General features: G+C 46.4%; 1 protein-coding gene across 3 annotated transcripts in view; it reads right to left on the bottom strand.

Annotated features, from left to right (window-relative positions):
- Nucleotides 1-3,722: 3,722 nt before the first annotated feature.
- Nucleotides 3,723-13,329, bottom strand: part of adamts10 (ADAM metallopeptidase with thrombospondin type 1 motif, 10) — a 51,623-nt gene continuing 42,016 nt past the window's right edge. Inside the window, exons 17-27 of one of the 3 annotated variants that reach the window (XM_085375779.1) lie at nucleotides 12,425-12,548; nucleotides 9,740-9,820; nucleotides 9,490-9,653; nucleotides 9,273-9,399; nucleotides 8,032-8,161; nucleotides 7,565-7,769; nucleotides 6,713-6,889; nucleotides 5,563-5,734; nucleotides 4,968-4,978; nucleotides 4,777-4,783; nucleotides 3,723-3,832 (exon numbers count right to left, since the gene is read on the bottom strand). In XM_085375779.1, the coding sequence (XP_085231905.1) occupies nucleotides 3,723-3,832; nucleotides 4,777-4,783; nucleotides 4,968-4,978; nucleotides 5,563-5,734; nucleotides 6,713-6,889; nucleotides 7,565-7,769; nucleotides 8,032-8,161; nucleotides 9,273-9,399; nucleotides 9,490-9,653; nucleotides 9,740-9,820; nucleotides 12,425-12,548 (1,308 nt within the window). Of the gene's footprint in view, nucleotides 3,833-4,776; nucleotides 4,784-4,967; nucleotides 4,979-5,562; nucleotides 5,735-6,712; nucleotides 6,890-7,564; nucleotides 7,786-8,029; nucleotides 8,162-9,272; nucleotides 9,400-9,489; nucleotides 9,654-9,739; nucleotides 9,821-12,424; nucleotides 12,549-13,329 lie in introns of all 3 variants that reach the window. The other 2 variants (XM_085375778.1, XM_085375777.1) reach the window with 2 other exon arrangements.

Below are 13,329 nucleotides of genomic sequence, written 5' to 3' on the forward strand. Positions count from 1 at the left end.
GGAAGCCAGAGCACGCAGACACGGGGAGAACATGCAAACTCCACAGACTTTCTTGCTGTGAGGCAACAGTACTAACCACAGTGCCACCGCTGCCCGCCTCTATCCATAAGAAAGGATATGTACACTAGCCTGTGTAAAGCTCTTTGAGTGCTCCGTCAGAGTAGAAAAGCAAGAAGTAAGTAGAAAAAATATATCTATATAGATAAATATAGAGATATATATACACGGTGGCACGGTGGTTAGCACGTTTGCCTCACAGCAAGAAGGTCTGTGGAGTTTGCATGTTCTCCCCGTGTCTGCGTGCTCTGGCTTCCTCCCACGGTCCAAAGACACCCAGTTAGTGGGGTTAGGTTAATTGGAAACTCTAAATAGGTGTGGATGTGGCAGTGCGAATGGTTCTCTGTGTTATCCCTGTGACCTGTCCAGGGTGCACCCTGCCTCTCGCCCTAAGACTGCCCCCCCCCCCGCGACCCTGATAAGCTGAAGCAAATAACCCCAAGATCTCTCTCTATAGATATAGATCTACAGAAACTGAGAGGACGCTTTGTTCAGATTTCAAACTGGTGTAAAATGTGTTCTCACGAGTCATGTGGTTTCCTACATTACATGCTTCACTGAGTGAATGTGATCAATAAAGTTATTATTGATAAAGTTATTATTATTATTATGGATCTGCACAGGAGTTTTTTATTTAGACTTGATTATTGTATTAAACCCTGAATTGAACACGAGGAAAATGGATGGATGGAACTTCTGCTGAGTTAACGCTGCTGTGGCGTTCTTAGTATTAAAGAATCTGAGCAAACTAAATTTTCCTCGGCTTTAAATAAATAAAAATGTATCATAAAAATATCGAGAAACTTTCACGTCACCATTTTCATTATTTTAAAGATTGGTAAACGAGTGAAGTCTCACTGAGACAAAAGGAAGAGGTTCTTGTGTCAACTTTTCCGTGACAGAGGGCAGATCCAGAAATAGACGAACTGACGATCTAAACCTCGGGCGGGATGACACGCGGTGATATTTTAGTCCAGCTGTGTCATACGTACAAATATGGATGACAGATTTGATGACGGAAACCTAAAATTCTAATAAGAAAATAAAGAAATCCTTACAATCAACATTGCACCACGTTTAATCATTTTTAATATTTCCTTTGACAAAAGATTTACATGGGGGACAAATGGATTCGTCTTCTATAGTATTAAACAATATACAGTACATGTCATGTTATAATTAGCATGTGTAAAACAGAATAACAAATACTGAAGCTGTCCCTCCTCTTGGATCAGGTAAGTCGGGTTTGCGCTCTCGTCATAGCTCCACAGTTACACCTGGTATCAGTGATGTCGATGCAGGGGAAACGTTCAGCGTCTGCCGGCTCTCCTCCCTGTCGGCTCGTGCACGCGTGACAGCGGCGACGCCGTCGCTTCAGCGTTCGATCATTAAAAGCGATTTAGACGTGAACTACATCTGTGACGCTAACCAGCGTTTGCACCGTGACACAATCACGTGTGCGCAGCTGACGCGATGGCGAGTCGGTACCAGGTGTAAATGAGCTTTAACGGGATTCTCTGCAACAATTACGCTCTCAAATGTTACAGGTTATACCCGAGTGCACTTCTTATAAATATACTTGATGATTAGCAGGGTAATGTTTGAGAAGCTGTGCACAGATCTCCAAAAGTCAGTTTTCTGAATATCAAAATGTTTTGTTTTTCAAACGATCCACAAATGTGGTGAGCTGCACTTTGGGATTTGAAGGCGCTGCACTGAAGGCTGCAGTCGAACAGCTGGAGGAAAAAAGGAAAAAGACGAAGGAAACGTTCCTGCTCCCTGCTGACATGGATGGGAAGCATGATGAGGTCACGGAAAGATGTGGAGGAGGATTCATGGCAGTGGGCTGCCTAATGCTGGGCAGGCGGGTCTACCGTGCTGGGACAGGTCACCTGCTCGGCCTGATCCTGCTGCGTTTTCTGCCGGCTGTGTAAAAAAGGACTCATCTGCTAAATGAGGTAATAAAGACGCACCGGAGCTCTTATTACAGCTGCTACGTAGACGCTTCCCAGGAAAGACTGACTATTCGACCGCAGCCCGAGTAAAGCAGCGTTACGTATGAAAAATCAGAGGAACCCAAACGCAGCGCCTGGCAGGTGCAGGACCCCAAGCAGCTGCACGCCACAGGCCACCTCTGCAGGTCAGTACTCAACACAAAAGGCTCAAACGGATTCTAAGTGTTTAAACCGGCAACAACAGTGAAGTGATAGCACCATTCAAAACCAGAGCACCATAGGAGAAAACAAAAAAGGGAAGAACAATTAAAGACGTGCTGCAGCTTCCTCTCATTGTGATGACATTTAGCGTTACGTGGCGCTGCTTTCAGCTGTGACCAGCGGGGACTTCTGCGAAGAGTGGAACCACAGCGGGCTTTCAGAGCACATCACATGTCACGCTTATGCCGTCAGATCTGATGAATCATGCTGAGCCGCAGTAGGCGGCATGATCTGTAATATAAAAGCAGCTGAAACTGCATTTGGAAAAGTGGGTCATTAAAACTTGGTCATGCATGAATCCTGCACTGCAACGGGGAAGACAATGCGAGCCTGCTGAGAGGGTGACATGACCACACGTGAACTGAGAAATGTGATGTCAGCGTTGCTCCCACAGGAGTCTGAACGAAGGCTTAAGGCCGCCTGTGAATCGCGCACCCCTGCGATAACAACGCTCTCTGAAAGGCCGCCTGGTCAGGTGTCTTCTCTCATCCTCGCCGTGCATGTTCCCGCAGGCAGCGCTGGCTCACCGTGACGCGCCGCGCGCTCTGACGAGTGGATTTTCCTTCATTTGGATCCTTCGTGGATGAAGCGCCGTCGAGAGAAGCGATGTCGTACAGCCGAGGTGATTACGTTTAAGCAAAGTAACCGACATGGCAAGACTGTGGCATGTTCACTGCGGCGAGACATTTATAGTCTCCACACAGACATCAAATCACACGAAAACGAACACGAAATACAAAATTCCTCAAACTCTTTGTGCAAATCGGACTCTGCTCATACTTCAGCTGAATAACAGCGAGAACTCGATGAATACGCCGACACGGAACAAAGCAACGACATAAAAACGACGCGGTCAAGTAAAAGCTATCTGATAACATAGACGCAGATGATCTACCTGCAACCGTATTCCTTTTCTGTGGGTGGGGATGATCTGGAAAATAATTGTCTTTACAAAGTGGATTTCTGAAAAACGACTAACTAAGCAAATATCACCGCCTAACACAGAGGTTCAAGAGCTAAGGCTAAACTTTTCAGACACTCAAACAAACAAGCGGGGTTCAAAAGTACTGCAACCAGTCCTGTGGCCAAAGAGAAATACAGTAGCACCAAAATATTAGAATAAAGGGAAAGTTTAGAGAGACAGAGAGAGAGAGGGGGGAAGGTAATCTCAGTCTCTCTGCCTCTCCGGGTCTCAACAGCCTTCCCTCCAGTGGAATGTATGAACTCAGCTCGGCCCGGAGAGGTGTCCGATCTGGGTCCTGGCTGGAGAATAACAGCTCCTCCGACCAGATATAGGACCGGGCGTCCGTGTGATGGCGTCCCAGTTAGATCCCACGCTCCTGCGACGGAGGCAGAGTGAGGGGTGCTGCTATGAGGCTCAGTGGGAGGGTTTCAGGCTTACTGTGTGAGTGTGCAGGACCCAAAGATGGATGCCGGATGCTCGTGGAGTCAGTGTCCCTGGCACGTCTTGCAGCACATTTGTCTGAAATATGGCCGGCTGCAGAACTTGAACCTGAGCACCAGGGGGCAGTAGGCCACAGTGTTCACATCTTTGCACTCTGAGGGGGAGACAGACAAAAGCTTGATTGGTGCGTCATCTTTGTATGTTCTCACCGTTCAGCCCGACTGCTTAATGCGTCGGCCCTGAAAGCTCAGTCGCACTGCAGTTTAAGAAAACGCAGGTAGAGAGAAAAACGCTGCAGAAGTGTTTTTCTCTCTCGCACTAAACAATCCTTTGTTTGCACTTTCTGTCGTCTCAGCAGCTGGTCCGTCGTTAAAGTCTTTATAAAGGATTTATATTTTATTCATATTCTGTCTCCATCTATTGTGTTTTATTCGACTTCCTTCATGCTTTGCGTGCTTTTGCATTGTTTTTCTATTTGCTGGTGTTGTCTAAAGTTGTAGTCTTCAGCGGTCCCCAACCTTTTTTTGCACCACCGACCGGTTTATGTCCGACAATATTTTCACGGACCAGCAGACATCTATCTGCTTAGCACTTTTATTTTTGTTTTTATTTAAGTGTTGTCTGACAGTATGTTTTGCACTGAAGCACCGCAGCAATTTCCTAACGTTGTAAACCTGCTCAACATAAAACCCTTTCTGATTCTGATTTAAGGTCTCGCGGATAAATACAACAAAATCAAAGCAGCACCAAAAAAAGAAGATTTATTTATAACACACGGGAAAATACCCGGGGAAACCGAGTTAACGATAAAAACTTTAAAAAAAAAACCCTGGAAACCATAAATGTCACACCCGAGCCTCAACTCTGGCGGCCCGGTACCAAACGACTCACGGCCTGGTACCGCCCGAGGGTTGGGGACCGCTGGTCCACTCGCCCTTAGCACGATTAGCATCTCTTTTGATTCTTGTTACACTGAAAATGGTGTAATCCGATTACACCATGTCAGCTGGTACCACTGCTAACTGGTCAACCAGTTTAACTTAAATGAACAAGATCAGCACAACAGATTGAAGCTAAACACAACAAGCGAAACTTAACTCGGGTGCTTTCACTTAAATCTACACAAGACAAATTAAAAAAATATATTTTAATGCTCGTTGTTATTTAAAGTTGTGCTGCAGTTTGTTTATTATTGTTTGCCACCCCAAGCCCTACTTCCTATTTCACTTTCTGGTTACTTTGAGTCAAATTTATTTTGCTTAGTTTATTGTTTTCTTCCTCTTTCGTGCCAAGTTTGTTCCTGCGAGTCCGTCCTCCCAGGTTAGGTACTTCCTGTTTTACTTTGGTAGTCCGCTGTGACTTTGCTGTATTTCTGCTTCACTCGTCTAATTGTTTCGCCTCGTTACCTTTTGTATTTAGCGCCTCATTCTTCCCTCGTCCTTTGTGTAGTCGTCCACATTGCCATATACTTACTAATATATCCGCTCGAGGTGAAAATGTTTGCTTGTGTTTTTGGAACATATTATGCTTTCATTTTGCATTTGGGTCCTCACACCGCTGCCACGTTCCCCACAGCTCATCGTCACAATTTCAGATTTGTTCTTTAGGCTTTTCGTTACTAAAGCACATAATTTGTTCCAGTTTCTTTAATTGAACAGTTGAAAGGCTGAGATGTTCAGAGGAGGGATGACGGACATGTTTAACTAAAGATGTTAAAGATGTTGTGAACCAGGAGGAAAAGATTTATTGATGTAGTGAAGGAGGGTTAGTGTGACAGGAGGACAGGGTGAGTGGACGCAGATGATTTCCTGTGGCGACCGCTAAAGGAAGAAGATTCGTTTTATTCAACATTACGTTGCAGGACAGTCAAAGAAGGCAGGAAGCTCTCACCTTCAGGGTTTTCTATGCTGACGGGCAGACTGGTGTCACATTTACTCTTGCACTGCTGCATGGCTACAGGCCGCTGATGATCCAGACACTCGTTGGAGGGCTGTCCCGTGTGGGTCAGACACTGCACTGAGCGCATCTCCTGACCCAGACCACACTTTGCAGAACACTACAGCACAAAGACGCACGTTTAGAGACACAATGAATCCTGCGCTTACAACTGCAGTCATTTCACTGAGAACAAAGACATGCGTCAGATGGATATCGCCGTCAATATTAGTGTATGTGAGAGACTGTACGAGTGTACACGGGCCACGAAAGCGTTCCTGATTCCCTGTTCTTTCATATTTGTCTCTCTTACATGTTTCAGATTATCAAACAAATTTTAACATTAGTAAAAAAATAAACAAAACACATAAAATGCAGTTTTTAAAGGATGATTTAATTTATTATGGCAATAAAAAGCTAAACCAACCTGGCTTCATGTGAAAAGGTAGTTGCTTGAGTTTCATTTCTGCGGCTATAACCAGCCCCGATTACTGCCAGACGTGCCGGATTGAAAAACCACTTAAACTGAAGCTGTGTGACTGAAGCAGGCTAAAAGACACACAACAATCTAAAAACACAGTCTGGAAGTTTTGGGACTGCAGTGAACCACGGTGAGAGCGGTGGTGAACCTCGCAGGCCTGCGTCAGTTCAACTCAGAGTTCATGATTCAACAATCAGAAAGAGACCGGGTCAACGGCGCCGATGGGAGAATGGCTAAAATAACAAAATGAAGGTTTTGGAGTGACTCTGGCGTGTCCTCAAACAGGCGATAAAAAAAGAAACGCTCCGACGTGGATGAATTAAAACTATTCTGCAAAGAGGAATGGGCAAAAATTCCTCCACAGCGATGTGAAAGTCAGATATCGCAAACGCCTGATTTTGCAGCTCTTGCTGCCGAGAGTGGCACAGCCAGGTTTAAGGGCTCTGTCACATTTTCCCCCCTAACGACAAAATCATAATTTAAAACCTGTATTTACTTGGGTTGTCTTTGTCTAATATTAAAACTTGTTTGTCTGTCTGAAACATGTAAGTGTGACAAATAAGCAAAAAAACTAAGAAATCAGGAAGGGGCCAATATGTTTCCGAGTCTGTGTTTTACCTCTCCCCAGGGACCCGTCACCCACTGAGGGGGAGGGCAGCGCTGCAGATTACAGCGGACCCTGGAGGTGGGCCGGCCAAGTTTTGGACACTTGGACTCTGGCAGCGTGTCGCCACTCTCCCCACTCTTACACAAAACCACGCGGTGCCTGTAGCCAGGGCCACAGCTGGGGGTGCACTGCAGAGAGAAAAGGAAAGAGAGAAAACATCAGGCAGGAAGGTCGAGAGAGGAAGCCAGGCGAAGGTGCAGCAGGCTGCAGCTTGTAAAACCGCAACTCTCTCAGCAGAGGGCAGCAGCTGTACAGGAAACAAAGCTGAGAAACTACAGAGTTCCTGTAAAACAGCTGGGCCTAATTCCTGCCATGGCTACATTACATAAGACGTCAGAGAAAAGTTGAACCCGGACTGATTTCTGACACTATTTAATTCAGTTTCAATTCATCCAGAACTGTGAGAACAAAGTTTCGTTCCAGGAACAAAGCAGTGAACAAGAAGGACTTTTTATACTGTTGTAGTTAAGCAACAACCAACAAGACGTGTCGCATAAGAGAGTCACGGCGCTCCGACAGCCTTAAACTTCCTCAAACTAGCTGTGACGGTTTTAACAGCATGCATTCGTGAGTGACGCTGCATGTTCAGAGCTCCGTGCCCCTGTTGTGTATTTCAAGGCTAAGGTACTCTTACTTTATGTGCTGGCAGACGTTTGGGTTTCTTGGGTTCAACTGGAAAAGAAACGACTGCTTCATCCGAGAGGAATTTCTCAAACTCAGGCATTGCTTCAAAATCAGACACGAGCTGCCTAAAAAACACAGCAAGAGTGCTCTCTTGGGAAACGCTCAGATGGCCGGCCTACCTCCGACCAGTCCAGGGCCAGCCATTCAGGGGGGCAGCTGTGGTTGTTGCAGGGCTCAGTGAATGAAGGGCGAGGGGGGGTGCAGGCTGAGTCGTCCAGGATCTTCTCCTCCGTTGTGGAGATCCTCCTTTTGCATAACACCTCCCGAGTCCGCAGGCCGCCGTTACAGCTGCGGCTGCACTCTGACCACTCTCCTGTCCACCAGCTAGAAGATGTGTGGATGCGTGTGACGTAACACAAACGAGGACAGTGTAATGACAATAAAAGCAGGGAGATGATAGCATAAAAAAGCAGAGCACAGGTAGAAAAGGTGCAAACGTGCCAAGCTAATAAACACAAAACAGCCCAAATCATAGAAAGAGTAACAGGAACCTAAACTGAAACCTGCAGTTTTAGACAGATATAGAGTACACAGTGATAACAGACGTTTCAGTGGAAATCCAGAAATCTCATGTGAGTCCACTCACGTTGGGGAGCACGGCTCAGTGTTGCAGGATCGTCTCTTCTCTTTGGGTTTGCTCTTCTTGTCACAGAAGTGGTTGTAGACGGCTGACTGATCCGCCTGCTTCTTACACACCACCTGCTGGATCTGCATACCTACAGGCAAAAGCGTCTCTTATTAACACGTTTAAGGCGTCGACCATAATCATTTAACTCAACTCTATTGATATGGTGACAAATCACAATAACAGTCGTCTCAAGGCGCTTTATATTGTAAGGTACTAGGCAACAGTGGGAAGGAAAAACCTTTTAACAGGAAGTGACCTTCAGCAGAGCCGGGCTCGAGAAGAGCAGCTACCTGCTGCGAGCGGCTGGTAGGGAGTAAACATTGTCCGATCGAGCGTCATATTGTACGCAGTCGTGTCTTAAATGCTCGTTTAAGCTGTGAAAGCCAGGGAAGTCTACTTTATAACACATCTGTGTAGGTTCTCAGTCATCCAGGTGATGTTTGCCTCGTTAGACTTCAAGGTGAAGCTTCCACAAAGAGAGCGCAACAAACAAAAGCAGCTGTCTGAATGTTTCCTTCTATATTCACAGCCTCCACGCCAATTCATCCAGAGGGAAAACAAGTTCTTATCACGTAAAGCGAAATGGGTCATTAACTCACGAACGCCGGGGAGGAAAAATAAAAGTTGGCTACGTGTGATACTGATGAAGCTTACGGAGATGTGCTCCAACACCTCTGGCTTCGACTCCAAGAAAACTCCAGTGTCTTCTCCGGGTCAGCGCTCGCCTACTGGGATTTATGCCGCGGGCTTGTGTGTGTGTGTTTGTGTGTGTTTATGCATGTTTAGAGAGAAACACAAGCGTGCATCGGGTCAAAGCTCCTGACCAAAACATTCTTTGTGAAATTCTTTCATATTTGTTAGATGAGGAAATTCAGATTACTCTCTCGAGTCTGCTGGAAAAACAGGAGACGGCCGCGCACCGAGCAGCTACTTAGTTTAGCGTAAAAACTGCAAACACAGGAGCCGGTCTGAGGTTAAGAACACGTTGCATGAGTGAAACAAGCAATCATGGCTGAGGACTTGTGTCCTTGAACGCCAGTGTATTTGTGATTTCATACATTCAAAAGCGAGTTAATCCCAGCAGCTTGGTGTTTGCGTGGCGTTGGAACAAGTTCATCTAACATTAGCAGCAGATTATTTTAGCTACAACCAGGTGCAGCCAGGGAATCGAGCCGCCGGCACCCGTTTGTGTCGTCTACCTCCAGCGCAGAGAGCTGAGCAGCGAGACCACGAGGTGTAGTGCCAGGCAAAGCCATTCAGAGGATCCCTGCTGAGGGGCGGGTTGAAACGATAGTGTATCCCTGGGTTTTCTTCCCTCACCAGCACCTATACGAAAAAGGAAAATTCAAGCTGACTCACTTAGTATTGCCTCCTTTTCAGAAGGCCTGCTCGGAGCGTCTCTGCTCTTGTTCTTACCATGACGAACAGGGTGATGTTTGTCGGCCCCAGAGCTTCAAGACTTTCCGGCCCATCGGCGGGCCGCCTGTAGTGGAACGTGGTGCCGGCGATATTGAACCTGCGTGGCGTGTCAATGTTGAGCTTCCCATTGATGAAGTACTGATCGCCTTTACTCTTCAGTGCTGGGGTGCAGTGACATAAAAGATTATTATGTGCAACGACTTGTTTTTAACTACTTGCATACTAATCTAACAGGGCATCGTCTTACCAAGGTAGTTGAGGGAGATGTTGAGCTCCTGTATGTGGATGAACACGGACCCTTTGGGAATTCTGACCACCTCTTCATAACCTGAGACACATAAAGCCACACAAAGTCAAAAGGTGAAAACTGAGCGAACGAGCTTTATTCTCCCAGGATCACGGGAGTGATGCATAAGTAGTGTTTAGCTTCGTGGGACGCCGATGGGCTAAGCAGAGGCTATAGATTCCAGCTGCATTCCTGGGCAGCGGTCCTCGGCTCTTTGCTCGAGAGCGAGAACTATGCCAAGAGCCAACTTCTCTCCTTTTTCCTTCCATCTGTTTTGGTCTCTTGTCCCCTTTTATGGTCGTCTCACCTCCAACCGCTCTCCCACTGCTTTCCTCGGATCTGTTCTGCCGTGAGGCCAGCAGTCCAGCCGATGCAGCCCTGTAAATAACTTCAGCTCATAGAGGAAGAAGGAATGAACAAAAGAAGAAATAAAGTATACCCCGTGACCTGAGAGTGACCCAGCTCCGGGTCTGTAGGAGGAGATGCTTACTTGAAAAGAGTGAGAAGCATTTAGCCTCAGACAAAGAGTAGCTGTGTGGTAAACAGAGAGCAAATGATCTGTGCAGCACCCGGACCCGGCTTCTCACTGCCTATCACAACCAGGCCGGCAGTGAGGCAGGTAGACTGGCCGGAGACTTGAAATGTCTACAAATGTGCCAGTGCCTTTTTTCACCAGCAGTCCGAACACATTCAAAGGAATCCTACTCATCTGCCCGGTACAGTGAAACGGTCTGACAGGAAGTCATAGATTTAGGTCCCACATCGTGCTCCGCAGCTCTACTGGAGGTCAAAAGCTCCACAGGGAGCCCTGAAATCACCGAAACAGAGAGGAAGAGAAGCACTGCCTGGAGGCTTTAGAAGTTTAATGAGATCAAAATCTCGCTGTGGACACGACTGAATGATTCTGCTACTCATAACTCTGCCGGCGACCAGAATAGGCCGTCCTGTGCCTGCAGTTTGAGTTTGGCTGGAGATGAGAACATGCTGTGATCAAGTTTGTGAGTTTACATTTAAAATCCAAGTGAGCCACATCTGCTGGTTGTACTGATAAAAATGTATTGTGCCAAAAAATCTGTAGCCACGTTTGTCCATGTGGCCCCAAAGGTGTTTAAACCCCATCAAACACCTTTGGGATGAACTTCAGCACCGGCTGTGCTCACCAGTGCCTCCTTAACTGGTCTGGGCACATCTGCAGACTGCTGCAGCTGGTTCTGAAAACCTTCCAAGAAAATGTTACAGCAGCACTCATGGTTTTGAAATATGGTGTGCAACTACCACTAACAGTGCTTGTTCTGTAGCTGCGCTGTTATTGCACAGATTGGAGTGGGTGTTCGACCGTGGCCCCTCCGCCTGTATCGTCCTTTGCAAAGACACAGATCAAAAGTTGGCTCCAGCTGCAGGGCAGCATCACTTCAGCCTCACTAATGGACTTTCTTTTTTTAAAGGAAACAATAAAGTGAGATATTTTGAGGTTAGTGGATCCCTCGGCTTGGGGTTGACAGGCTGGCCTGGCCACTGTGGTTCAGCTGCCTGCTCAGGGTGTGTCCCTGTGAGGGGGTGAGAGGCATTGACAGTTGGGTGAGAGACTCTGGAGTTGGTGTTGTGGGGAGAAAGTAACCCGAAATAGATCCGTCGGCAGCAGGACCTCAAGCCACGCTGGCCGGACCTGACCTAAATCTGTCTGCCACGTGTCCCTGGGTGGCCAGTGGATAAATGCACCAACATGTATGTAGTGTATGGTGTATGCAACATACGATTATATCTGCACGTTCCTTAAGTGTTTTCCAGGAGTTTTGCTGTGCGTCCGTATGACCCTGGGGTGGAATTTGATGCAGATGTGACGTTTGGTTTCCTTTTACACGTCAAAACAACGTCCAACTACTTTTATTTGGCAGCTGGCCTGTGCTCTGTCTTAATGCTGCGACACCGTGCAGGTTAAACCCACTAACAACATTTTGTTATGAAGGTATGCAGATGACATGCAGGCATATCTTTCTGAAAACTCGAAGCTGATGGACGGATGCATAGACTCCTGTGGCATTCATATAAAAAGAATATTCAGGAATTTATAGACTTTGTAAAACAGGAATTGCCTTTTTCCCCAGGTGCTAATGATAAGTGACTGTTACAATCTGTATGGCCAACCGAAAGTCTGGAGTGCATCAACTCTCACCTGCTATGTGTAAACACATCATTAATCTCGAAGCATTTATCAGACAAACTCCGACTGCAACAGGTGCTGAAATAAAAGATTGCGTGTGGACGTGATGTAGAGTTTAGTTACCTTTATCGTGTAAATAACCCTTGCAGCACGCTGCTGTGAGCAGTTTGCATGAGAACAGACAATTAAATTATATATTTTGAAAGTCTGGGATATCCTAACTCACACCGCAAGGCAGCTTTCCAAGGTGCACTCAGACTCCAGAGCGTCCAAATGTGCACATTTCTGGGTCAACAGATAAATTACATTGCATAATTTCTCGTGGCAAATACCTCAACTTAATCCAAATCTCGGAGAAGTGGACCCCGTTCAAATATTGAAAGTAAAAGCAGTAAGTCCCCGCCCCAAATAAATGAATCTTTATCTACTGAGAACAACACAGCAGCATTTTACACATTGACCGGTGATTATTTTTAGTCCTCTACCTCCTTCTGGCAGCGAGTCGTTGAAGACTCCCTCCACAGACGTGCAGCTGCTCCCGTCGCCGCCGCAGATCCGGCAGCGGTCCTCGCGTACGTCTGAGCCGAGGACACGGTCGCAACCGACGTGCTGCGGGAAGGGAGAAACTAGTGAGCCGCAGGGTCACTCGGGGTCACGGGTGAAGGGGCACAGTCAGTAAGTGGAGAGGTGTCAGAGGCCGGCCTGAGGGATTACCTCCTAATGTCTTCCAGGCCACTTTTTCAAAACACAGAAATATCAGATGGTAACTCCAGATGTGTTTTTCTGATCCTGTGCAGACATAAAGCTCTTAGGTTGCTAAACTCATAGCTGTCGACATAAATAAATTTCATGATGAGCGTTACAGGTGGTTTTACTCAAACTGTTTTACAGCGAAGCAAACCTAAACAAAAGTGCAGAAAACGAATAGCAACTGCTCTTATTCTCATATATTCCTGTGGCAGCTGCTCATTGTACAGCAGGATAATTAGGCTTACGTTTATTATGACTTTAACAGCGATTGGATCAGAATTAAATGAGTCAAAATGCTGATTCGTCCGGTGGCTTTGTGAGGAGGGGGTGAGATATAAAAGCTTATAATCTTAGAGATCCCAACACGTGTTGCCCAGATCGGGTTTCCCCGTCCTCAAACAGCAGAAAATGAAACACATACCACCTCTGTGTCCATTCGATCAATCTAACTAAATACAACAAATATAAACATTGATCCAGAAACCGTTATTTTAGAGCTGAAACAATGACTCAGTGAATTAGTTATTGGCACCCATGTCACAACAAACCAGGAACGAGTTCCTCAAAGATTTGAATTTGATGTTTTTCTTTGAATTCAATTCAATTTTATTTACACAGCATCAAATCACAACAACAGCTG

The sequence above is a fragment of the Diplotaxodon limnothrissa genome, linkage group LG17 (genome assembly GCF_057381915.1).
Source record: "Diplotaxodon limnothrissa isolate DT_005_m linkage group LG17, D_limnothrissa_male_GT1.1, whole genome shotgun sequence".
NCBI classification, from domain to species: domain Eukaryota; kingdom Metazoa; phylum Chordata; class Actinopteri; order Cichliformes; family Cichlidae; genus Diplotaxodon; species Diplotaxodon limnothrissa.